Source organism: Amblyomma americanum, chromosome 4 (assembly GCF_052857255.1).
Source record: "Amblyomma americanum isolate KBUSLIRL-KWMA chromosome 4, ASM5285725v1, whole genome shotgun sequence".
NCBI lineage: Eukaryota > Metazoa > Arthropoda > Arachnida > Ixodida > Ixodidae > Amblyomma > Amblyomma americanum.
In genome coordinates, this window is record NC_135500.1 from 190,941,486 (window position 1) to 190,967,103 (window position 25,618).

At 46.4% G+C, this 25,618-nt stretch overlaps 1 protein-coding gene across 1 annotated transcript in view; it reads left to right on the forward strand.

The window, feature by feature from the left end:
* Positions 1–15,686, forward strand: part of LOC144128883 (putative fatty acyl-CoA reductase CG5065) — a 41,247-nt gene extending 25,561 nt beyond the window's left edge. The window contains exons 6-12 of the mRNA XM_077662658.1: positions 595–772; positions 1,588–1,632; positions 2,623–2,741; positions 3,840–4,082; positions 4,779–4,908; positions 11,407–11,528; positions 13,617–15,686. Coding sequence (XP_077518784.1) covers positions 595–772; positions 1,588–1,632; positions 2,623–2,741; positions 3,840–4,082; positions 4,779–4,908; positions 11,407–11,528; positions 13,617–13,749 — 970 coding nt within the window. The 3' untranslated portion in view covers positions 13,750–15,686. The remainder of the gene's footprint in view (positions 1–594; positions 773–1,587; positions 1,633–2,622; positions 2,742–3,839; positions 4,083–4,778; positions 4,909–11,406; positions 11,529–13,616) is intronic.
* The last annotated feature ends 9,932 nt before the right edge of the window (positions 15,687–25,618 follow it).

The window sequence follows — 25,618 nt, forward strand, 5'->3', positions numbered from 1 at the left end:
CGGCGCAGCATCCCGCATTTATTTCCATATTCTGTATTTGTACATAGTGCATATTACCCCCTACCCCTATCCTTTCTCACTACCGCTTCCCCCTTTTATTTCCCTCTCCCTGTCATTTTATTCCCGCTAGTCGCCAGGTTCCGATGGCAGATGCCACGGCTAGCAACATATTTTCCTTGCATTGCTATTTTATTAATAAATAGCGACTAACAAAACCAACTGCAGAACCTGTCTCGTTCTCGCGAAAAATACAACGGGAATTCGAAGCATCAGGCTTCGTCATTATTTACATGAAATCACACACATAACCTATGACCCAGCAGCAGCATGACGAATATGGAAGCTCGTCGCGACGCCGCATTGGTTTATTCAACCTGTCATCACAGTATCAAATTGCTTTCCTGGCGTTCTTGACTGAAGAATGACCGCAACTGTTCAGTCTGAATTTTCTTATATCTGAAAACTGGCGCACAAACTGGCTGCAAGTTTAGCATCGAAAGCTATTGTTACCCTCGTGCGAGTTCCGGCCGTCCGGCCGCAGATGGTATTAAGGTTTAGGGGGCTGAGGTAGACCGTTCTTCACCGTTCTTCCAGTTGGCTGGACACGGAGACGCTAGAGGCCTGCCAGTCCAAGCTTCTCGGCTCCATGCCCAACACGTACACATTCACCAAGGGGCTGGCCGAGACACTCGTGCAGCGAGAGAGCCGGGGCTACCCCGTCGCCATCGTGCGGCCGTCGATCGTTGTCTGCTCCTGGAAGGAGCCCTTCCCGGTAAGACGCTGCTGCCCGGCCCCTCTACCTCTTCCGCATATGCTTTTTCTCTCAAGATGACACCATGCACAAGTTGGTTCAACGCCTCTTCTACGTCCTATTCAGTTTCTAATCTCGTTATAACGAAGCTGAATGGGCCCGGCGTTCACTTCGTTATAGCCGTAGCTTCGTTACAGCCCATGTTGACAGCGCTTCAAAGGGTAATCGTCATACCTTCGTTATATTCATTATTTTGCTATAAACCATTTCGTTATAACGAGGTTCGACTTAGCAAAGTGAACAGTGAGGATGTCACCTGTGAACTTGACCGCCATTTGCCGGCGGTGTTCCGGAACTTTCGAGTTCTAAACCAAACAGTACAGCTATATACACATCCAGCTGCCAACGCACAAGCACGAGTGGAGAGTTTTCAATGAAGCGCACGCTGATTAACCAAACAATTTGCACATTGTCACGCCCCCTCGGGGCTCACGGGTGCTGATATAGTTCCAGGTCGCCGCCGATAGTTTGTCATTGCCCATTAGGGACACTATGCTTTGCCAGGTTAGACAACCTCTGAAAACTAGCCGCAGGAAATGAGTGAATTTTGGGCCCATATTTACTGTCTGTAACTATTTAAATCAACGAGTGACATGGTATGTTGCACTATCTTATAAAGGGGGCTGCTGAATTGAAAACAAGTCTTCTCCTATTGCAAGTGTTTGTGTGTTTTTCTTACAAGTTCACTGCTTAATCTTAGACTTCTCTAAGAATCACAAGCAGCTTGACTTATAAAGATTCCCATCGAGTTTAACTCCAACTTGCAATATTTTCAGGGCTGGGTAGACAACTTCAACGGACCCACGGGCCTGATCGTCGCCGTAAGTTCACATTGCGTTGCTCCTTTCATCTCCATCACATAAAAGCACAAAAAGCTATGTACAACGATAGCGATGTTTTTTTTTCTATTTAAAATGGCGAAAGAAAAATATTGCATATTCGAAAACTTTGCTTCAACAATTCGCGCTCGGATTTTTCCGGCGATGGTTTAAGTTCGGCCTTACCAGTGAAAATTTAAAAACGTCAGAAATTACACCAGAGTGTGCATCCTCTTTGTATCTCTCTCTCCGGCTGTTTCAATATGGTACCGACAAAAATTAGTCTTACGAAGTCTGACATACATGGCAACAGGCCAAAAAGAAAATGGCCGTACGGTCACCCTTCTCCGTTGTCTACGTTGGGCTTAGATTACAAGCGTTTTGTTTCTGCTTGTGTGCTTCACTCGACAGTAGTAAAATCAGAAAACACAAACACGTGTTCCCAATCGACAACTGCTGCACTAGTTTGAATGTCTTCGGCCCTATTTAAAATGAAGCTCGGAATAGACTGGAAAACTCGGGATTTTAAAGCACTGAACCGTAATTTTTTCAGCTCGCGACCTCCGCGGCGAAAAAACGGTCTAAGTTTTACGAACCACTTTTGTTAGGAATAAATTAACCCTTGTCTTCGTTTCTTCACGTAACTTTTCAGAAATACTGATTTAGTGCCTGGCGTATTAGGGCAATTGTGCGTCAGTTATTTCAATCCTGTCTAGCGATTTTCCATGGTTATCGATCAGTATTGTTCACCTGCGTTCGTAAATTCGAAGTAATCCTGCGTATCACAACGTGATAACTTGCGATGTAGCCTAAGATTTTCGCCTGAAAATTGAAACTGCAGAAACTTCACAAGTTATGGCAGCCTGTAGTTTCTCGTATCGAGTTGAAGCCCATATCTATCTCAAGCACCGAGTATAGTTGTCCGGGAGCTCGAGCATCGCTTTTCCCAGCACCGCCATTTGAGTGCTCCTCGCCAACGCGTGCAAACCACAGGTGGCCACGGGAGTGTTGAAGAGTGTGTACACAGACCCAGACATGGAAACCGATTTCGTCCCAGTCGACGTCGTCGTCAACTGCATCCTGGCATCGGCATGGAACGTCGCCATCACGAGGTCAGGTGGCATTCTCGTCTCGGTCTGCTCGCTTTTAACATGTATGGTGACCCATGGCGACAGTGTTTTTTCAGTCGCCGGTAAGCAGGAATTAACAATGCAGGATAGTCGCAGTCTGAGCTAGTTGGTTTATAGCGCAGATATAACAAAAGCCAATGAGGAACAACACACAGGGAGGAGACACGGCACAAGTTAGCCTTGTGTCGTGTCTCTCCCATGTTTGTTGTCCCGTATTGACTATTGTTATATTTGCATTTGCAATAAGTGCACGCTGTTTGGCTAGGGAGGTGATCTTTCGCTTAAAAAAAATCTGAAGCGCGTGAGAAGAGAGCTGTAGGTATAACGACTTAGGTAAACCACCTGAAAACAAAAAGCGACTTCTCGTATAAACATATCTATTACGCCGCTTTTTGCTTTCGCGTTCTTCAGAAACATGTTCATAGAAAACTAGCAAGGAGTAACCGAACAAAACTTTCAGCGATACCTGCATGTGTACAGTGTGTGTGTTTACGCCGATTTTGTTCATTTTTCTTCATTGAATGGACATTCAAGTTCTGTTAGACGCCGCACAATAGCTTTGAGTAATTAGGAAGTAATTTCAATCAAGTGGCGCAGAAAGGAACGGAACAGATATCCGCGCAGGATGTCTGTGGATATCCGTGGATGTCCGTGGATATCCGTGGATGTACGTGGATATCCGTGGATGTGCGTGTATATCTGTGGATGTCTGCGGATATCCGTGGATGTCCGTGGATGTACGTGGATATCCGTGGATGTGCGTGTATATCTGTGGATGTGCGTGTATATCTGTGGATATCTGTGGATATCCGTGGATGTCCGTGGATGTCCGTGGATGTACGTGGATGTACGTGGATGTACGTGGATATCCGTGGATGTGCGTGTATATCTGTGGATGTCTGCGGATATCCGTGGATGTACGTGGATATCCGTGGATGTGCGTGTATATCTGTGGATGTGCGTGTATATCTGTGGATATCTGTGGATGTCCGTGGATGTCCGTGGATATCCTTGAATATCTGTGGATATCCGTGGATGACCACACAGACGACGGAGCTGATCCTCTCGTTCGCTGCGCAGGCCATCCGACGTGCGAGTGATCCAGTGCGCGTGCAGCGGGCGTTCGCCTCAGCTCCGCTGGCGGGACATGAAGACCATCCAGGAGTCCCTGATGACCCAGCTGAACTTCAAGAGCGCCATCCGCTACCCGTCTGTCAACCTACGGCGCAACATGCTCGTCCACAGGACCTCCATGTTCCTCCAGCACTACGTGCCGGCCCGCATTGGAGACGCCGTCCTCGCCTGCGTCGGGAAGAAGCAATGGTACGCGCCGACTCGTGTCACGAATGCTAAAGCACCCTGCTTCTGCTGGTGGTTATGAAGAGTGCTCCGTTCTGTGTGGGCTGTGTCTGTAGCCTCCAGGAGTAAATACGGCGAGCGATCAGGGCGACTTGGCACCGTTTCACTTCGTGAATAATGCATGAAAGTGTTGCGCATTGTGCACTTTCACTATTAATAGAACGTTGGTTACTGTTCGTTGCGATGGAGCAATTGAGCTGATCTTGCTAGAGGAAGCAAATTGTGCACATGTAATGAAGTTAACAGGGAAAAGAGTCTCTTTCGATAAAACTAATAAAGCTCAATGGGTGGTCGGCGATGAGTTCACAGCATTCTGGGACATTTACGTTTAGCAGGCTGAGAAGCTGTGAACTGTGTTTGACGATACCGACTACTGCGAGATATGAGCTACTTCGCGCGGGCATAACCTAATTTTGGCGCAGGCTGGATCGGGCGTTTTTCAGTCGTATTGAGTTCTGACGATCATAATTTGCTATTCGCAGTTGCTTGTTCAATCAACGAAATCTGTTTAGTTTTTCCCTTGTTCAGGTTCGTGCTCAAGTAATGAACGAAGTCTGTAAACTTCTACTTCGCGTTTTCGGCGGTAACTCCAACAATTCTCGCATCACGTCGGTTCGGGCGTAATTTCGGTGTTTATTGATTTTTTTTTTACTCTTGAAGGTTAGTCAAGACATACTACAAGCTGGAGATGCTTCTGGAGGCTCTTGCCTATTTCACAACGCATCAGTGGAAGTTTGAGACAAACAACATGATGTCCATATACAACCATCTCTCCGAGGAGGAAAAGAAGGTGTGTGTGCTGCTTCTTGTCCCTTCATCTTGGTCCGCGCATTGGTCGTGATCATGTTTTGAGTGGTGACGAACTGCTCACACAAATTTCGGTTTGCACGGTTTTGAAACATCGGTTAATGTTGAGACTTCTTAACTACACAGAGTACTGCTACATCGCCGAATAGTTCGTTACATTCACGCATTTCACAAAAAGAATGCTTCCCTTACAAAAATTTAGTCTATAGACTCTCCATAGACTTCTGTCTATAAGGTCTATAGATTTTCTATAGAGAAATTTTATATAGTAGTCTATAGACAATCTACATTTATGGTCATACACTTGTAGTAACTTTTCAATAGACAGTCTATAAACTAAATGGGCAAAACGAGATGTCTGTAGGAAGGGGACAGAGTATAATTTATAAGAAGTCCTTGGAGACTCTATGACCATTTGTATAAGGGTTCAGCGCCAACTCGTTCAATATGCAGATCGCGAGATTCTTGCAGCTCCCCACTGTTCAGTGGCGTGATATCAGTCGCTGGCAAATTAAAAAAAAGCCACAACAAGAGGCCAATCTCTATGGTAGTTTGTACGCGAGGTTAAAATTTATAATGTTATGATACGGCGTCGTCCGCTCGTTTTAAGTGACATTTGTCACATGTTCAAACGCTGTTTGCGGCCAGATAATTTAAACGATTATAATGCCGATTAGGCAGCTTTCTGCTGATGGAAGGCGAAGTCTTCTCTGTCGTGCTTCCTGAGCAGTTACCCGGGACGTTACTATATTTCGTTTTTAGCTCACTGCTCCGAGCTTGAGCATTTGCAACAGTGGCTTTCAGTTAAATATAACGAACAAAGTGGTTGTTTTTCTCATTTTTTTTTCTGCTGTTACCTTATCTCTGTCCCCCGATAAAAAAAAAACGTGCTTGCTTTCTGCGCTTGGTAAAGTCAAAGCTGCAGCCCGCACTCGGCGGCGAAGCAGTCGACCTTCCGCAACTGATGTTCGCCGATAGTCGGCGACGAATATGCTAATGCGTGCTCGTTATCTTTGTACGTGTTCAATGCGCTTAACTGTGTGCCTGCCTGCTACACCAAATGACCTTACGTAAAATTGCGAACCAAAGCTCGACTCGCCCGCTCTAAACTGGTCGATTTTTCTGAAGGCATACCGTTTGCTGCTCTCAGCACTGGAGCTTCGTCGTGAAGTGAAAAGAAAACGGAGAGGCATGGTTCAACAGTCGAGTGTTGCGGCAACTCAAGTGGACGTGAATGGTGTACTTATGAAGCCTAATGTCTTCGTCAACTCGGCCGCTCGCTTGTCGACAAAGTGTTGCGCCGCACTTCACTGACGACCCGACCGGTATTTATAGACACGGCTGACATTACTACTGCTTCGTGCGTCTTGCGCGGCGGCATGGAATGCGCGTCACATTGCAGCGTGTGCCGAGTCGCATAAGTTCAGAATAAACAGGAAGCATGTCGGTGGCCGTTAATGGTTAAGATCGTGCCATCGCCTACGTTTTGGCCTGCATACTGTCCGGTTTCTAGCATGATGATCCATAGATGAGCCTTTGCGCAGCTAATCGAAGCGTATCATCCCCCCCTCCCCCCCATCGTTAGTTTTCTTGCCGAGGGTGGACTCTAAGCACTCACGTGTAGAAGCTCCGCTCCGAGCCACTCGTTAGAGCATGGGTAGCCCTCGATGGCCACATGAGGAAGAACGGCCCAAAACAGGCATTACGAAATGCTAACAAGGAAATGTATAATGCTGTTGACTGCCTCCCATTGGGCAAGTGGTGCCGACGGGCATCATATCTTATGTGACCGTGCGATAAACATAAATAAAACAAAGTATGCCAGGCCACCCTTCCAACAATTGTACCGAACTACTGAACTAATGATCGTATGTCATTTTCCTTCTTGTTGCCGCACATATAAATACTCAATTTTCTCTTAGCAGAGCAACAAGGAATGCGTGAAACATAAGTTAAACATTCACGACAGGTGTAACACGTGCACAGAACTTGAATACCCGCAAGCTGCTCAACAAGCAGAATGAGGGGTACTCACAAAATGAGGTTCAAGACCGCCGTAAATACTTCAAGTGCGTGCATTGCTATACTCTTGTCTGCGTTTTCTTAGTTTCTTCATTGCTGTATTAACTTTACATTGGTCTCTTTAAAAATAATGATTTTGCATAATCACGAAATTGCAATTAAATGGCATATTGATGATGGATCGATGTCCGGAACAGCAGCCTCCTGACACTAGTGGCTGTCCACTTTGTATAAAGAAGCTTGCTTTTTGCCCAGCAAAAAGTTGACGGCAGTATGCTTTTCATGCCATAACGTTAGAAGCCCCATGGGGCCAAAATGCGTCGTTGCTCTTAAAAGTCGCCCATTGGCTGGACGGAAGTGCCGTCACCAGACCGGAGCATTCTTATTGGCTGGAGGGATGTGACGTCACCAGACCAGAAGTGACTACACTTCCTCTAAAGGGTCAACAGCTGCTGATGCTATTGCATTGCCAACACATAATGCACCTGCGAATTTTTTGGCCTTGCGTTTTAGCGTCATGTATTTATGCAGCCGCGAGGGCAAACTTAGTGCCTTAATGACACTGACCTCGACAAAACACTTCCTCACTTCTCACTTACCTTTCTCTGGTACGTGAAGCTGGGACGCACACAAAATTTTTGTACGAACAACACAAATCTCGAAGCCACGAAAAACGTCGCATTTTCAAAATTTTCATTTTAAGCCGAATATTTTACTGGGCATCGGTTGTTTGGTGCGATAAAGACGCCTGCTCTTTTATAGGCTTAAACATTGCATTTTAGTTCCTATCCTCATATCGACATGTCGACATCTCACTGGGATCGCTAGGACGCCGGAGCCTGCGTGAACGGAATGGTGGCGAATATGCTGGCGCCCTTTCCCACCGAGAACGAGAGGATAGAGTACGTTCCGCAAGATAGCTAGGGTGTTCTATCTACGGGCGTGTCAGCTGTTGCACGTGTGCTAGTCACGCGATGTGCCGTATCAGTATCGACGTTCGCCGCGATCTAGCCGTTAGGAGCGCCGGCGAAGCTTCCTTGCGATGCACGGCACAGTTCATGGACGCTTTACGAGATACCTATTCAGTCTTCGTACGCAATGATAGGTACTAACCGAGGCGTTCGCAATAGGCGGGCTCCAAATGAATGAGGTTTGACGGCAGCTGAGTCGGGGATTTCATGCGACTACGTCTAAAATGGAACTACCGCTTAAGGGCACAGGGTAAGGTAAAATTAGAAAAAAAATAATTTTTTTTTCTTTTGAAATTTTAGAAGTTCAATTCTTTCTACACATGTTCCATGATCGCACTTTCCTCAGAAAGCCATATTTACGGCTGAAAAACGCTTTTTCCGAAACCAAGTAGTGAGCGGCCACGCCCCCTTTCAGGATTAACGTCAATTTTTTCAACCAAAAAGTCCACCACCTGATTTCAAAACTTGTCTAAAATCAGCTACATATAAAAAATTGTCTGGCAACTATTGTACAGCTCTTTTTCAGCCAAGACAATCCTGAGACGCTTTGCACGTTTTTTCCACGTTTCTGCAACCTTCATGCAGCTGCGTCCGAGTGCTATCCCTTTCGATCAGTATTGTAAATTGTGCCGGTGTTGGTTGCTGCTGATAAGTTGAGATGCCCAGGGCAAAGAAGGCCTTCGTCAGGCGTGAATTTCACGGCAACCGCTACGCTCATCGTGAAAAAAGGATGTCCACGACCGAATGAGATCCCGAACGCCGAACGCGCCAGCTCCTCGACATCGAAGCTTTCAAGATTTTCTCTGTGCTTCCAGGACGAGGATGTGCTACAGAGCAGCAGCCAATATGCCTTAATGGACATGGATGGCATTTGTGCCGCAATTACACAGATTTGTGTGTGCAGAGAGTGCGGTGGAAGTGTTGAGCTCATCGAAATTGTGACAAAACGGGTAGGTGTTGCAAGCGTTTACAGTTTGAACTGTGAAGTGTGTAGTGCCGCACAACGATTTGAGACGTCGAAGAAAACTACTTCTGGCCTCTATGAAGCCAACCTCAGGTTAGTGTATGCCTTGAGGTCCATTAGTAAGGGAATGGCTGCAGGAAATATACTCTGTGCTATGCTAAACCTTCCTAAGTCGCCGACTAAGTTTGCGAAATACAATCAAGAGCTTCTAGGTCACATCGAAGCTGCTGCTCAGGAGTCGATGAAAAGGGCAGCTGACGAAGCTGTGCAGCTGAATGAGGGGGATAAAGACATCGCAGTTGCTCTTGATGGAAGCTGGCAGAAGCGAGGCCATACTTCCAATAACGGCATAGTCTCTGCGACCAGTGTAGACTCTGGGAAAGTGCTGGATGTGGAGGTTTTGTCTAAACGTTGTCCAAAGTGCAGCATCAAGGGTACAAACAGTGACCCCCTTCATAGAGAGGTGTGCCAAAGCAACTACCAAGGCACCAGCGGTGGAATGGAAGTCGCAGGAGCACTGAAAATTTTCGGCAGGAGTGAGGAGCTTCACGGCGTTCGATACGTCAAATACCTTGGGGTGGTGACAGCAAGGCTTTTATGGCTGTGAAGGCACAAATGCCATATGGTGATTCCGTTGAAATATCCAAGGCTGAGTGCATAGGGCACGTGCAAAAAAGGATGGGCACAAGGTTACGAAGGCTAAAAAAAGGAAACAAAGCAGGAAAACTCTCTGATGGAAAGAGCCTCTCGGGCCGAGGCCGACTGACTGATGCAGTAATAGACAAGCTCCAGACGTACTATGGTTTGGCCATCAGAAGAAATGTAGGAAACCTGGATGAAATGCGAAAGGCCGTTTGGGCAACCTCCTTCCATTTATCGGCCACAGACGATGACCCATGCCATGGACTTTGCCCAAAGGGACCTGATACGTGGTGTGCCTTCAACAGGAGTCAGTCAGAGGGCAAGCCATTTTTCCACAAGGAGAGTTTGCCTGCATGTCTTGGAGGCTATCAAACCCATTTATAGGGAGCTATCGAAGGCTGAGCTCCTAGAGAAGTGCCTGCATGGGCGAACTCAAAATGCAAATGAGTCGTTCAGCCATGTTGTTTGGGAACGCGCGCCAAAGAATGTGTTTGTTAGGCTTCGGACCCTACGGATGGCAACACTGGATGCTGTTCTTTCATTTAATGATGGTAGCATCGCACGGGCCAACGTTTTGAAGGCGTGTGGATTGAGCCCAGGGAGCAACACCATCAAGTGGCTGAGGGAAGCTGACCATAAGCGCATGTACTTTGCGGACCGAGCAACACGACAGCTTACAAAAGAGGCCCGACAGTCAAAACGACAAGCCGAAAAGCGAAAAAATGACAGCGACAGTGACTACGAAGCAGGGGGCTATTAAACCAATTACTATGGAGGCGTTTCTGCGAATAAAAAATGGTTTTTCACATCTTTTTTCTCTTTACGCTCTATTATCTCAAAACAATGTTTTTTCTTACAAAGGTACCATTATTTCCAATGCCTTTCAAGACAGACGGCTGATTTTTTTCTTGCAATCATCTACATAAGTGTTGCCAACTACTGAACTAGAATTAAGCAATTTCACTGAGCAGTTATTCTGTTATGAATTTTGAAATGCGCAAAGAAAGGCCAGATTTGTGTACTACCGGAAAAAATTTTATTAATAATAATAATTGGTTTTTGGGGAAAGGAAATGGCGCAGTATCTGTCTCATATATCTTTGGACACCTGAACCGCGCCGTAAGGGAAGGGATAAAGGAGGGAGTGAAAGAAGAAAGGAAGATGAGGTGCCGTAGTGGAGGGCTCCGGAATAATTTCGACCACCTGGGGATCTTTAACGTGCACTGACATCGCACAGCACACGGGCGCCTCAGCGTTTTTCCTCCATAAAAACGCAGCCGCCGCGGTCGGGTTCGAACCCGGGAACTCCGGATCAGTAGTCGAGCGCCCTAACCACTGAGCCACCGCGGCGGGGCAAAATTATTAAAATCGAATTTTCAACACATTTTAAATATTCTAGTTCAGTAAAAAGAGCACAAAATTTGGCAAACAATGATATATGTATTATTGGGCTACTGTTATTAGTTAGTGAGAAACATGTACCTCAACATGGCCTAAAATGCATGGGAAGTATAGGGCTTACCCTGTGCCCTTAAGCAATGCCCTCACGAGGTTTTATTATAGTTAAAAATTCAACCGGCTCCCAGTGTCTCGTGTTGCAGCGGCAAGTCATCGGTCATTGCACTTTCGTGTTGATCTGCGTGCTGGACGGTGTCGGCCGGGAAGGCCGACGAGGCTTAGTTTGCTTTGAAGTGGGGAGAAAAATGCCTGCTGTAGTGCATTGTTTTCTACTTTCAGGTATTCGCCAAAACTAAGGAACGACAAAAGCACACGCGCTCGCAGGTGTACCCGATTTGCAGAACTTAGAACGCATGTGGAAGCACACACCGGGGCTGCTTTGCAGCAAAGTCCCTTCACCTCCGATTTACTCTTCTCTGTGCAGATCTTCAATTTCGACGTGAGCACGTTAGAATGGAAGCCGTTCTTCTACCACTACGCTATCGGTGCCAGGGACATCCTCCTCAAGGAGGACCATTCCAAGGTCAAAAGTCGGAACTTCCAGAGGTGAGATCAAACGCCTTGAATCTTCGGTCTCGGGAACACCCGTAACCAGCCTCATTATTCGCACACGTTACGGGTGTCCGTTTGGTCGTATTTCGTACTTGACAGTTATTACAAAAAAAAAGGAAATTAAGAACAAAATTGTTCTTGCGTGCAAAGTGCCGCTGGCCACTAAGGAACGATTTTTTGCGAATCTCTCTGAGGTCGGTTACGGGGTTCTGTTTACACAATGCGTTCATTGCTTTAAACTTTTTGCGCAAAAAATATTAGTAGTCCGCACAAATTAAAATGGCCCGCCCTTCTTTAAACCTTCCCATGTGGCATCTAGCAATTCCTCAATGCCTGACCATCAGCCCTATAATACGCGATGAACAACCGCTAGCAATAATTCATTCCTTCGTATCTCTTATTTTTCGCTTAGCCTGTTGCCTCATCGAGAATGAAATTGACTTTCCGGCCGAGGAATAAGACGCATTTCGTCACACTTGCGTATGCGTTCGATTTCGTGTTGCAATCCACTTACGGATGCGTTATTCAAGAAGCGAATGACTCGTTTTGCTTGCGGGCGTACGTGCGTACGCATGCGTTTTATGCGGTGAATGAGACCGCCATCAATTAACTCGTCTTCTTTTGGCGGCCGTCCAAGCCCTAGAACACGTGGTGGCGCATCGCGCGACCTGTAGGGGAAGCAAGGTATCCGTATGAGGAAAATGCGCTTTCCTGCGGGTGGTGCAGCCCACTGAAACCAGATGTCACTAGCTACTCACTCATCTGTTCACTTTGCATTCTTCAAGCCATTTATCAGTACAAGCTGTCTCTATTATGCGCATACCACAGCATTCCAATATCACAAGCTGTACACGATATCAGGACGGACTTCCATTAAAGATGCATGCGGACCGCGCGCTGCGCGAATCTCAGCAATATCCTCGCAGGCTTGTCCCTGTGTACTGCAAACAGAGGTATGACTAAAGGTGGCGCGTTCTAAAAGTTATACTGAGCGCGAGTGTAGGTCGCCTTCAACCCCGGAGACGTGACACCGACGGCGTTAGGCTTATCTCGAGGATTACCGCTTCCGCAGCGTTGGCCATTACGAGACTTCTCCACTTATTGGTCACATAGAACTATATATTTATTGTGGTAACGCAGACACACGCCGTCCATTTTGTGAAAGATAGTGACGACTTCGAAACGCGAGATTCGCCTTGAGTACGAACGTGCAGCACTTGGAACGGTTCGTTTTAACTAGCCGATCCTTCAGATAAACCTTTTTTTACGCTGTGGCTGGCTACGGCAACTGAGCAATTATTGGTAGCTTCTGGCAAGGCGAAAAAAACATTGCAGTGCTGGCGTACAGACGGAGCCTAAAGGCATGAGTGTCGAACGCGGAACCTTGACTGCCCCGGGCTAAGCGAGTTATACCCCGGCCACACAGGCATTTCTAAGGCCCGCAGACCGATAGCCTATCGACACAAAGGTCAACGGAGCAGCGCAGAACTCTATCGAGATTTCGAGGGCCTTCGAGCGTTGCCCGAGGTTGGTAGCGCTGATTCCAGCGGCGTCAACGCGAACTTTCGCGCACGATGCGTTCTTTCACGGTACAAAAGCATAAACAAACATTATTCTCCTAAACTTTATTCAAGCAGTAAAATATTAGTCTGCTCTTTCCTTCCTCGATGCAGAAAGCAAACGACAGCGGTATCAGTGTGGCCAGGGCGTTACAAAACTGCCACAACAAATTGTACAAAAGCTAGTGTCTTTCAAGACAACGCGACTGGCCCTTAATAATAACTAAATATCTCTTATGACTCCGCAAAAGTGTATTTGAACGCTCAGTTAAGGTTTGTAAATATATTTTTTACTTGCGCAAAATCGAAAGTAGCGACTGTGGCGCCACACGAGCTTGGCGTAAGACCCGAGAACCATTTCGGTGACCATTGAGATTTGCCATGTAGCAGCGACGCAACTCCCCGAGTTCGATAGCGACTGAAAATCGCGGAATGACAGGGGTGTCATTCGAGCTTCGCTCGCAGCTTCGGGCACCTCAGGAAATGTCTCTTCAACGCTGCACGCGGTGTCCTCGCGTCGCAGGCTGTACGTCGTGAAGCAGGCGACGAACGTGCTGTTCGCCGTTGCTGCCTGGAAGCTTCTGGATATGGGGCCCACCCTGTGGCGGTTGTGGGAGTACATGGCGGACACGGTTGCGCCGACGTTCGCGGGCTGACGGTTTGGCCGCCGCCTGGCCCGCCCCGAGCCCAGCGCCCGAGCCCCGGACGTGGACCGGACGCCTCAGCAGCAGCAGCAGCAGTGACGACGACGAGAGCCCCGGGCCGCGTACATCCGCCATGCTGCCTCCGCACTTTATTCGGCATCGAGAGTGAACACGCCACCCCGAGGACCGACCATCACATCATTCTCACGCCCTCCCCCCTCACACCCTTGCTCCCCTGCTGTGCTTTCATGTCATCTTGTTGATACATGTACGCATGTGGACAGTGAATAGTATTTGCTAGCTTCTGCACCATGTTTCCTTACCCTCATACTCTTCCTCTTTTTTTTTTGTGTACACGTATAAGTAATGCATTGTCAGATGTCACGGAAATCGGAAAAATTGGAGGAGCGGCACATTTGATCCTGAAACGCAACGAAATAGAAAGAGAAAAAGAAGGCAGGGCCTGTTCGCGTAGCGGCTGTCTGAAAAGGCGGGAATGAAGGTTGCGAGAACCCCAGGTTGCGCCCACGACTTTGGGGGCCCTCATCTACCTGCGTAGGCCGGCTTTACAGACTGGGAGTGGTGAATGGGCGCCTATCGAACATGAAAAGTGCCGTTCTGTCTGCCTGCTTTCTCTGACAGAGTCGAGAAAGGGGTTCCAGGTTTCAGGGATGAAGACGAAATAAAAATCCTAAGGGTGATCCTCGCGCTCCCCCCCACCGAAATTGCGGCTGTCGTTGCGATAGCGAACTGTCGGCGTCAAGCGCCGATCAATGGACTCTTTGTTCGCTTTTAAAATCAGCCGTTCATGTTGTGGGTGGCAACAAGTAAGATTCGCTGTTAAAATGTGATCTTAGAGCTTCACCTTGCGACTTTTACGCTCTCTCCCCCTGTGATATGCTTTGAGCAGCCAAGGTTCTTAAATTGCAGAGTATTGCTGACGGGTGCCTCCTGAACACGCTGCAAGATGTGCTTTGTCCACTTTTTTCCTACTTCTAAAATTTTCTTTATGGACCTTTCTTCGGTGAACCAAATGGACCACTGCATTACCGAGAGCTCATAGCCACAGTAAATTCCTAGCTTGAGAATTATGTGAAGTGCGCATGGGAACATCTATCGCTTCCTGGCAGGCATAAATTCATTCTCTGCAGTTAGTAGCAGCGGTGGTAACCACACCGGCTAAATGCAGCCCTTTAATAGGCTTGCTGGCCTTGACTTGCAGTCTGTTCTGTTGGGGCAGCCATCGAAGCGCTTTAAAATCATGAAAGCACTCACACATTCTCCTCAATGCAGCGTTCAACTTTTCCTTTGATGTCTTTGTCAAAATTACTTTCGCCTCAGACTTAAAAACGTCCCGCTTGCGGCTGCCGCCTGAATAAACAGTGAGCCGAAGGCTGTTGTGTATTCTTGCCTTCTGTAACTTTTTGTCGACTGTCTTCCGCTACCGCTCATCGCAGAAGTCATCTTGTGCATACGACTTTTGCAGTGCCATATTGGTAACTGTTGCCTATAGTTGATCACTTGTGGCGGTGATTACTCGTTGACGTCACATGTCGTTTTTCCTAGCGCTTTGACTTGTTTATGACTCGGAGCCCTAACTTCGTTTATTCCTTTCGAGCGTTCGTTTTCGCATTGAAGCTGCAAGCATATAACCGGCTGTTCGCTGCCACAGCCACAAGACAAAGTGTACAAAGCGAGAGTGTATGTGAGTACGTGTGTGCGCGTAGTGTCGATCGCATACGTGTCGGCTTGCATTCGTCGCCAGGTGTTTTCTCGGCTTTGTACTTAACCCGTTGTTCTGTGAATGAATTTTAACAACTCGGTAGAGAATGGCCTCAAAGAAACCCAAGGCCGTGGTTGCCCTCATGCAGTTATTATCCTTGTTGACAAATGCGCCAGCTGCAACCACTCTTGAGTGACCGTTGACAATAAAGATACTCTCGACGCTATACGTCTACTTTCTCCGATAAAAAAAAGTTTGTGAATTGTGTTTCTTCGCGGGGCACCCAGTTTCTTGCTCCGTGTTTTCCTATGCACCATATTGCTAAGACCTGGCATTAAGCGGCTTGTTAAAGTATATGGGAAATGTGAGAGGTACGCTAAGGAATGCACAGAGGAGTACTCTTAATGAAGGGTGCACTCTAAACACGGATGTGCCTATATGGGAGTAAAAAGGGAGTAAGGTATTCTCTAGTGCACTCCCTTTTATAAACAAAAATGCGCTAGAGGGCAGCTTACTCCCTTACTCAATGCAGTAGCCGGCCCTATAACCATATAGGTCAGTGTGGGTGTGGTACATCCTAGTCTTAAGTGCTACGTGTTAAAGCACTGCACGCGACGCGCATTGATACCGTTACTTAGAAACATACTAGGGGCGCATGTCTGACTACATATATCTGATTACGTTTAACTGATTGCTCAGTAGACAACCGCCCCCCCCCCCCCCCCAACATGTAAATATCGCAAAGCTTATTCCCGGATTAAAGTAATTAATGCAAAAGAGCTTCAGAACCGAAGTGCAGCTTCAGAGTTGTAAGAATCGATTTCTTTCAGATTTAATTGTCAAAATAAAAAAAATTCCTTGCCCAAATTACCTTCCTGGCTGACTGTAGCCGCCGCTAGACCACCTATAGTTTCAGTCAGGCATTTAAAACAACTGGTGCAAGTACACAAATTCTAAAAAAAAATCGCTTGGCAGTGATCCTGGCAATACGGCCTCTCGACACCTCAACGTTTCTTCTTCGTCCTCTTAAGGCATGGCACAAACCCACATGGGGGATTGGCAAAGGTGTAGTGGCATAAACAAGGAAATTTACATAGGAGATTACGACAAAATTTTAGCAAATCGTGAATTTTGAAAAATGTAAATGAAAACTATAGAAGAATATTTAAAGTAAAATAACAGACAGCATTTTGGTGAAAAAAGAAGAGCTCGAAGAATTTTAAAAGAATTAGCAAATCAACCTACCAGTTGCAATTATGTAATCATGGAGAATCCCACAAATTGAACCAAATGCAAATCCTTTGACGCTTGCACCGAACGATAATAACACTGGCAGAGATAATGGGAGCCCTAACCTGGAGAGAGGAACCTCAGGAGAATCTTCCTCTGAAGTGTGAACTGTGGACAGTAGAGGAGAAAATGATCTACAGATTCAACTTCCCCGCATGCATCACGTAGGTTTGTCGGTGTCAACCCACGCCTGCATAGATACAAATTCGAATCATGCACCGCAACCGCACCATTTATACCTCACACAGCCTGGTTTTACACGAACGGACGTTCCAATTATAAGCGAAGTGCTGATAATCAGTGGTATTTAGTAAGGAATCACGTAATCTTGACTGATATGTGTTAGAACCGCTGAAACCTGGAAATCACCAGGAGGCTGAAATTCCGGACAGGATGTGTCACTGACCCGTCAAAAGCCGACCTTGCTAAGTAATCAGCCATCTCGTTTGAATGAATACCTGCATGGCCAGGGACCCAGACAAAACGGACCTCCTGCGAAGTGCATGGGACAAAAAATCGCAGGAAACGGCTAGAGAATCTTTTTGTGATGTTTCAAGGGAGACTAAAACTGACAGTCAGCGACAAATAACGTGAGACACATGACATAAAATTTTGTGCAGGGCCAACCAAGAGCCAAAAAATCTGCAAAGAAGAAGAAAGAAAGATGCCGACTGCAGCTTTTTGGCAGCTGACGGAGGAATCGGTAGAAAGCACCGTATGATAGGGATATTCCTCTATGTGATCAGGGAGAAGGCCGTTTAAAATGTTTGCTGGCATGTGTTTCCCATGAGATGGGAAGATGTGGTCAAAATTGAATTCCCCTGCTACCGGCGTGTCAACAACCCACTGCAAAGAACTGAGATAAACGCCAATCGGTGTTAAAAGGTTCTGCATTAACATAATTTGTGGCATTTGACACGATGTCCAATGATCAGAAAAGAATAAGGCTGGCTGAAAAACGAAAAAAGGATTACTGACATCAGTCACCGGCTGCAACGACCTGAGGAAAGTTCGCACCGTATTTGAAAGCGGGAACTTAGATCAGGGATACGGGCTTCCAGATAAAGCAGAGCGTTTGCAACTGACTTTGAAAGACCAATGCAGAGACGTAGAGCGCGAATTTCCAGTAAGATTAAGGGTTGAATCTTGTAGTTTGCACTACCAGAGGATAGAATGCAACCAAATTCAAGTATAGGTCTTACATAGGCTTTTACATAGGCTTTGTATAGTAACAATAATGTGTCGCGGCGCATCCCGAACTTTTTATTGGCGATTCTTGTCAGCCGGCCTAGAGCGCGTTTTCCATTAGACACATTGTTCTTTATATGAAGGCTCCATTATGATGCTTGGTGATAAGTAACACCTAGATATTTAACGGATTCCACTTGTGGAATCTGGTTAGAGCGATGGACTAATGAAATGTGCAAAGGCGTGCCTGGAGGAAATACCAAAACACCGCATTTCTCAACATTCAGGGCTAAATTAATACCGTGCAACCATACTCTAAGAGCATCCAAATATCCCTGCAGAATCTGGTACAAGGAATGGATATCCCTGGCCGAAGTGAAAGAAGCTATGTCATCTGTATACATCAGGACATCTGTTACATCAGGACGAATGGGGATGCCACTAACCAAAATATTAAAAAGCAGCGGGGATAGCACCGATCCTTGCTGCACACCTCTTTATTGAAAACATGTATTAGAAGATAGGTTTCCCTCTGTGCAGTAAAAGTGCCTGTCCTTCAGAAATTCAGATATCCGCGCATAAATGTAGGTTGGAGGATGTAACTGAGCAAGTCTGTTAAGTAGTATATTATGGTGTACTCTGTCATAGGCCTTTGCTATCTAGAATCACCAAAGCTGAAACTTCCCTTCTGCGTAGCGAAAGCCGAATTCTGCTCTCTAGATCCACATGCGCGGACCATATAGAGCATCCACGACGAAAGCCAATCTGGGCTGAGCTGAGACCGTTGACGTCATGAACCTCAACGTTTTCTTAAACCTTTTCTTCTTCCTTTGCTACGTAAGACATATCCTCGGTGCATACCTTAGCGTCGAATTTTGTTGGCTTATAATTTATAGCGGTTATTTCTATTATTCGATACAAATCTTCCATTAAGCCTACATAAAACCATAAAACCAAAATCAATTCTCGCCATAATACCACTGGGTACTCGCCCTTTACTGCCCTTGGCACATTAGTGCCCGCCACCTACTCGATCACTACTACTTATGATCGTGATGTCATAGCCCGGGCCGACGACGCTCGACGTCACAGACTGTCTACTTCCCAAGGTTCTCAAAAAACGCCGCTACGACAGTCGCCACCGACTATGTCCACTGTTTTCCAGGATCCCTCCTCCTACTCTGTCTCACGTTCCGCCCTGTGGGCTTGTGCGGAAAACTTTTGCCCCGTTACACAGGCCCTTACCGTGTAACGATACGATAACGTTGCGCGTTAACGGTACGACAACGTGCAACGGTAATGTGTACCGCTCCATCCGGAGTACTCCCCGTTCAAGCCCTATCCCACTCCACATCGTCCCCTAGCACTCAGCGGTGACACAGTCGACGACTATCGGCGCTCTTGAAGACTACCACGCTGAGAGCGGGTGCGCATGAGTGTTTTTCAAGCCTCAGGTCGTTGAATGCTTCGTAGTGCATTGTAGAGACCTCTCTGTAACAATACTATTGCACAATAAAACTGATAATTAAAAATTGGTACTTAATTTTACATAACTAATCGTCATTTAATTGCTGTCTGTGAAATAAGTATTGGCCGCCCTGCCGCGCAATCAACCTGCGGAAGCTGCAAGGAATAATTTGAAACACCCGGTATATTTTAGACGAACCCTCGATTCCCCTATTCCTGCCAGCTGATTACAGCGAGGGTGCCAAATCTGGCAGTGTTGATGCTGCAGGAAGCATAGAAAGTTTCTCGCAGCTTTTTCCACCTTGGTTATTTGTTTGGGGGACTCCAAAGGTGGAGTAGATTTTTAATAAGGGAGTAATTACTCGATCGTGTACCTATGCAGTATAGGTACGCTGGGGTGGACGCTAATGACCTTATTTGTCCAACTTCCACCAGTTTCCAAGTGGCCCTTGCGGTATTATTAGAATGTACCGCGCCTGTCGCAATGGTTGGGTGAAGGCGGTTGTGAAGGATATTTCTGACGGAGGAAGAAGACACACGAATAAAAACATTTTATTTCAACGTCTCGGACGAGGCCCGCCCTGTCATCGAATACAGGAAAGAGTCAAAAATAGGGATCGGTAGGTGTTCCCACTTGCCCTTTCTTTTTAACTCTTCCCATCTAAAGTGGCAAAACACGTTGTTGTTGATATTGTTGTGGCTGTTGCGACTGAGGGAGGAATGAAAAGGAAAGTGCATGGGCCTTTCCGCTGGCTCGAGATCCCGCGCCATGCGTGTATTTAAGGACAACGCATACATACCGACTGTTTCCTGTATTATTTGCTGAAGGTCGGGCCTCAGCCGAAACATTTAAATAAATTGTTATTTTTTTCTGCGTTCTCTTCACCAAACTGCAGGGATTTATAAATGGGCTGTTTGCGCTGCTTAAGCGCGTTTAATTAAGAATTATCAGCAACGCACCCAAGCTTCCACACACGCGAATGTGCCTATAAATGATGCCCCTTTACTCCTATCCGTTCTAGCTATCGCTCCCCCGTTTCTTTAACTCTCCCTGTCCTTTTATTCCCGCTAGTCGCAGCTCAGCTGCTTCAGGTTTCGGTGGCAGATGCCGCGGCTAGCAACATCTTTTCCTTCCGTTGTTATATTATTATTATTGAATATCCACTAACAACATAAATGATATGTAAACGTATGCGAATGGGAAAGTCTCCGGATGAGCGTCGAATACGAATACTTAGCCTTGAATGTCGAATGCAATACCAATTGATAAAGCTAATATGCATTTAGTCCCGTTAGCAAATTCGCTTTCACGTGCTGTAGAAATCAGAGCGTGTCGAAGATCAAACCATTGAGCCATAACGCCTTAGAAGTGATTCTAATCAGCAAAATCACAGTTGAAGCTTCGCAGGCAGATTCATGAGTATAAAATGACCTCGTAATCATTTAGGCTAATGATTTAGAAAGGCCAAGGCTCTGCGGAGAAAAAATTCTAGGTTGGAACACCACAACTTTATTTTCAATTTTAAATATCCACTGTTTTGAAACAACAACGCGAAAAACACCACAGGCTTTTACAGCTAGCTTTTACAGCTGTAAAAGCTAGCTCTTCTGCGTTGCTGAGTATTGAGGTGTTCTTCTTGAGTACTGGCGATGTCTCAAGCCAATTAAACACTGTTTCACCTGGAACTCAGGCAGCAGGTACCGGTACCTATGTTTTACTGCCCATTGTGGAGTGTCAGCTGCTTTCGATTATTTTCCACTTGTCTGCAAGTGGTCAACATTTTCCAAAACTAGTGCGAAGGGCCCTACAGGAGGTATGCGTGTGACGTATGAGCGACGTCACCACCTACTCAGTGCCGTTTTGATGTTCTCAGGGAGTCAGTAGAGTATATAGCGTCTCTGTCAGCTCGGCTATCTGTGCATGTGCTGCCTTATTGTTGTCCGTGCGCGTTCGTAATCTCGCCACAGATGCGATGACGGTTAGTTTCCGTGGACCGAGACACTGTTCAGACTAGTTGCCTAGTTTGTGCGATGCGGACTGGGAAAGATATGCCGCAAAAATCAAGGCTTGAGGAGTGGATTCCTTTTCTCTCGACGCACGAGGATGCGCTGTGGACGTCGACCCGTGGCCCCGCATAAAATATGTGCGACATCCACGAATATCAGGTTTTTGAAGACAAGTTTTGTCACTCGCAAGCAACTGAAGGCTTACAAATAGCTGGAAGCTCATAATTATGTCACCACCCTTACAGAAATGGTCTATAGAGAGTATATAGACTTCTTATAGAGTGTATTGCCTTCCTTTAGATATTTATTTTTGTCTGCATCATAGTCTATAGACTGTCTAAGTCTACTAATATTGTATGGCCATAAATCTATAGATTGTCTATAGACTATCTATAGGATTTGTATTGCCTATATACTGTTCTATAGGGTTTGCGTATACAAAGTCTGTAGACTTTAAAGATGGAAGTCTATGGACAGTGTATGGACTGTGTAAAGAAATTTTTGTAAGGGCAGCGGCTGGGTGAAAAAAGTAGGCCAAAACACTGTCATCGTCTTAACACAGGTAAGCGCTGGACCCTTTGGTGCCGATTTCTTTAATCGCAGAATTTGCTTGCCTTGTTCTCTGCGCAGGTCAATCATTCACGAAGCCTGTCGGTCCCTCCCGTGAAGGTGTGAATATTAGCGGACAGTGACGGAGACGTCCTGGCTTCTCATTGTGGGTGCATGGCAGGGAATGGCAAGACATGTTCGCATGTCGCAGCTCTGCTTCTCTGTACATCATCAAGCAAGCCCAGCGTTTACGCGAAGCACGCTCATTCACTGACGGTGTCAACCACTGGCTTCCACCGCATATCCGCAAAATTGAAGCGCGACCCATCGAGGAGATGGACTTCGCTTCGCCGTCGATGAAGAAGCGCCGATCAGACGGCGATGCTTCCGCGAGGCGTGCAGCGAGCGATCCGCCGAGAACGCCGACTGCACCTCTAACTAAGGAAGAATTAAAAACTTTCTTCGACGGCATGGTCGAGTCTGGGCTTCGGCCTGTTATGCTCAGCACGGACCTTGCGCACAGCCACCTGCACAAGCCAGTTGTGCAAACATGCACTGGTGCCGATTTTCGGCTGTTCTACAATAGTAGTGCAGAAACTTTACACTACGACGCCGTGCTTGAGAAGTGCGACGAGATAGTCCGCAGCCTGACCATCAACGAGGAAGCCATCCAAAGCATAGAAAGAAGAACCAGGAGCCATACACTGAGTGCCAAATGGTTTGCGTTCAGAATCGGCCGTGTGACTCCCTCAACGGTGTATATTCCTTACAAAACTGGAAGCACCTTCATTTACTCTGGTAAAACGGATTTGCACCCCAGAGAGCCAGAAGCTGTCGGTCCCTGCTGTTCGGTACGGTCGCCTGAGAGAAGCACAGGTTCTTGCAAAATATTGAAGTATTGTGCGTGAACTTCATGACGGCATTGAATTTAGAGATGCTGGGCTTTTTATCTGCCCAAAACGTTTATTTTTGGCAGCCACCCCTGACTTGTTGGTGAACTGCATCTGCTGAGTGGCAAGTGTTGTAATAAAGTGTCTATGGAAGGTGAGGAATATGCTGTCTCAATGAATTATTGAACAATGCAAACAATTGTGTGACGGTGTGGGACGGTGAGTTTGTGTTAAAGAAAATTCACCGTTACTACTGCCGAGTGCAAGTGCAGGTGATTGTATGTAACGCAGACTGTGGCGACTTTGTTCTTTGGAACAAAGATGGCATAAACATTTACAGGGTTTCAAAGGATGACAGTTTTATTGTCCCAAAGGTTGGGAAGGCAGAGAAGCCTTTCAGGAAATTTCTGCTGTCAGAGTTGGTCGCACATTGTTTACCAACAAAGAAAAAACAAACATTGGTGGGGCACAGACTACAAGCAGCATCAGCAATAGCACATCAGAAGATGAGCCGACAGCTGTCTTAACATCTGTTTCATTGAACACATGATCACATCAGAATCCGCAAAGTGACGTGGCATCTGATGACATCTATTGTCTCTGTAGGGGACCTGAAAGCGGCAAAATGAGTGCCTGGGACAACGAAAACTGTGGCACAAAATGGTTTCATTTTAGGTTTGTAGGACTGAGGAGAGCCCCAAAATGTCAGAAACGGTTTTGCTAGTCTTGTTCTCTCCAAGATAGTGCTGAAAAATAATAAGAGATGCAGACCAGTTGTGACCATTTGACAAAAGTAATAAACAGTTTACAGCTCGATTTATGTGCGAAAAAAATAAACAATTTTATGATTCACCTGTTTCGGTACTCAATGTGATTTTACTCTAGCAGGGTTGTACTCGAGTTGCAGTATGCTCCGACCTAAATGTATAGCTGCACCTACACAATGTCAGTCACTGCCTCGTCAGCTCAGCGAGTACAGCTTTGGCCTGCTGAGCTAAGGGTTGCAGAATTGAATGCTGGCTACCACGGTTGCATTTTTATGAAGGTAAAATGAAAAAGCGCTACTGTGCTATGCAATGTATAAGAACCGTGAATGCTGAAAAAATATGTTGCCCTTCCCTGTGGTGATTCAAGCTCTGTACCCCCTTCTGATCCCTTCGCTCATGGCACGATTTAAGTGGGCGCTGTGAGACAGTTGCTCTACCTTTCCTTTCACCATAACCACCCCTGCCGCACAGCAGTGAGAACGACCAACCCGTACCAATCTTGGGACACAGGCCTGCATTCATTCCATTTAAAAAATTAGTCGAATGGCACCACTGAGCTAAATAAGTTCGTTAGTGCACAGCAGACCCTAGCAATCTTGTCGATTACACATTCATTGCTGGTATTCTTTCTTAGAACTTCTACTGGAAGGCTTACCTTCAATACTGTGTATTTTTTCTTCACCATTCCAATAACGCGCTCAGCATGAATACCAATATTAGCTATTCCTCGTGTTCGCTCAACCTCGGAACTCAAAAGCTGCCTCTTTCCTTTTATGAACGCTGGAACTGCCAACTTTGCACAACACATGCCAACGCTTTCAGCAGTGGGGAACCCCCTGTCTGCTAGGACGGTGTCTCCTCTGTCTAACAGATTAAGTATCCCACTGTCCTCGGTGATCAGCTTGTCACTGGCACGCCCACCAAATGTTTGGGAAATATATGTGACCATTAATGCCTTGCGGGGAGATTGCTAACAAAGATTTGACAGTATTGTGATGTTTATGCTGAGACCACATGTCTGCACGTGGCAGCAGTGAGCTTGGCGTTCGAATAAATACCTCGAAGCAGTTCAGAATGACTCTGACATTCAATCCAAAGTTTTATACAAAGGCAGCTGGCATTGTCTCCATAATTGTTTCTTCTTTCTCAGGCCACTGTACAAATAACCCAAGACGATCATAGCAAACGTCCAACCACTTGTCACGAACCCAAGATACAGTGGGCTGGGAAACACCAAAGCGGTTTGCTTAATCCTGCGTTTGGGTTCTGAGCCTCATGCTCATCAGAAACATTACCTTCTCCTCAAACTTTGTCAGCATGTTTCTTGAAGAGTGTGCTGCACGGTATTTCAGCAGATTAAAAAGAAGGAAAGAATACCATAAATGATGGCGGTGTGTGTAGCAGGCGACTCTTTCGTCATCACCACGAAAAGCCTCTTCCGTGAACTTTGTTGCCACCAGGCAACAAAGTTGGCCCCTCTCAGCTCTGCACGAAAATTTGCCACTTCTTCCGGCTGCTGAATGTGCACTGTTGTCAAATCAGTCTGGCAGGACGTGCCTTCAATAGAGAATGGAAGAGAAACCACATTTAATCACAATTAAAAGTAGACAAGAGTTTGCAGTTGCAAATATTACAAAAAATTGCGTTCGCACAGGAGGAAGTCTACAACATAGACCTGTGTCAACATACTATTTTCTTATCACTTTTTTGCCTTAAATGAGAGGAATCATAATGCGGCATATTTTTGCTACGTATGCGGCAGAGAATTGTCGCCAGCGCGACCCCATAATACATATACAGTATAAATACGATGTAATAAGGGCCCCATCGCCAACCTCGGCAGCCGCGCAACCGAACAGCATATCCGCCACGGGGGTTCAGTGGTTGCGGAATTCAGTTGCCGAGCACGAGCCGGTTTTTCATTGCTGGCTTCGACGAAATTAAGCATGGACGCCACAGAAGAGCGAAGAGCAGTCTTAATTAAACAAAGATATTTATAG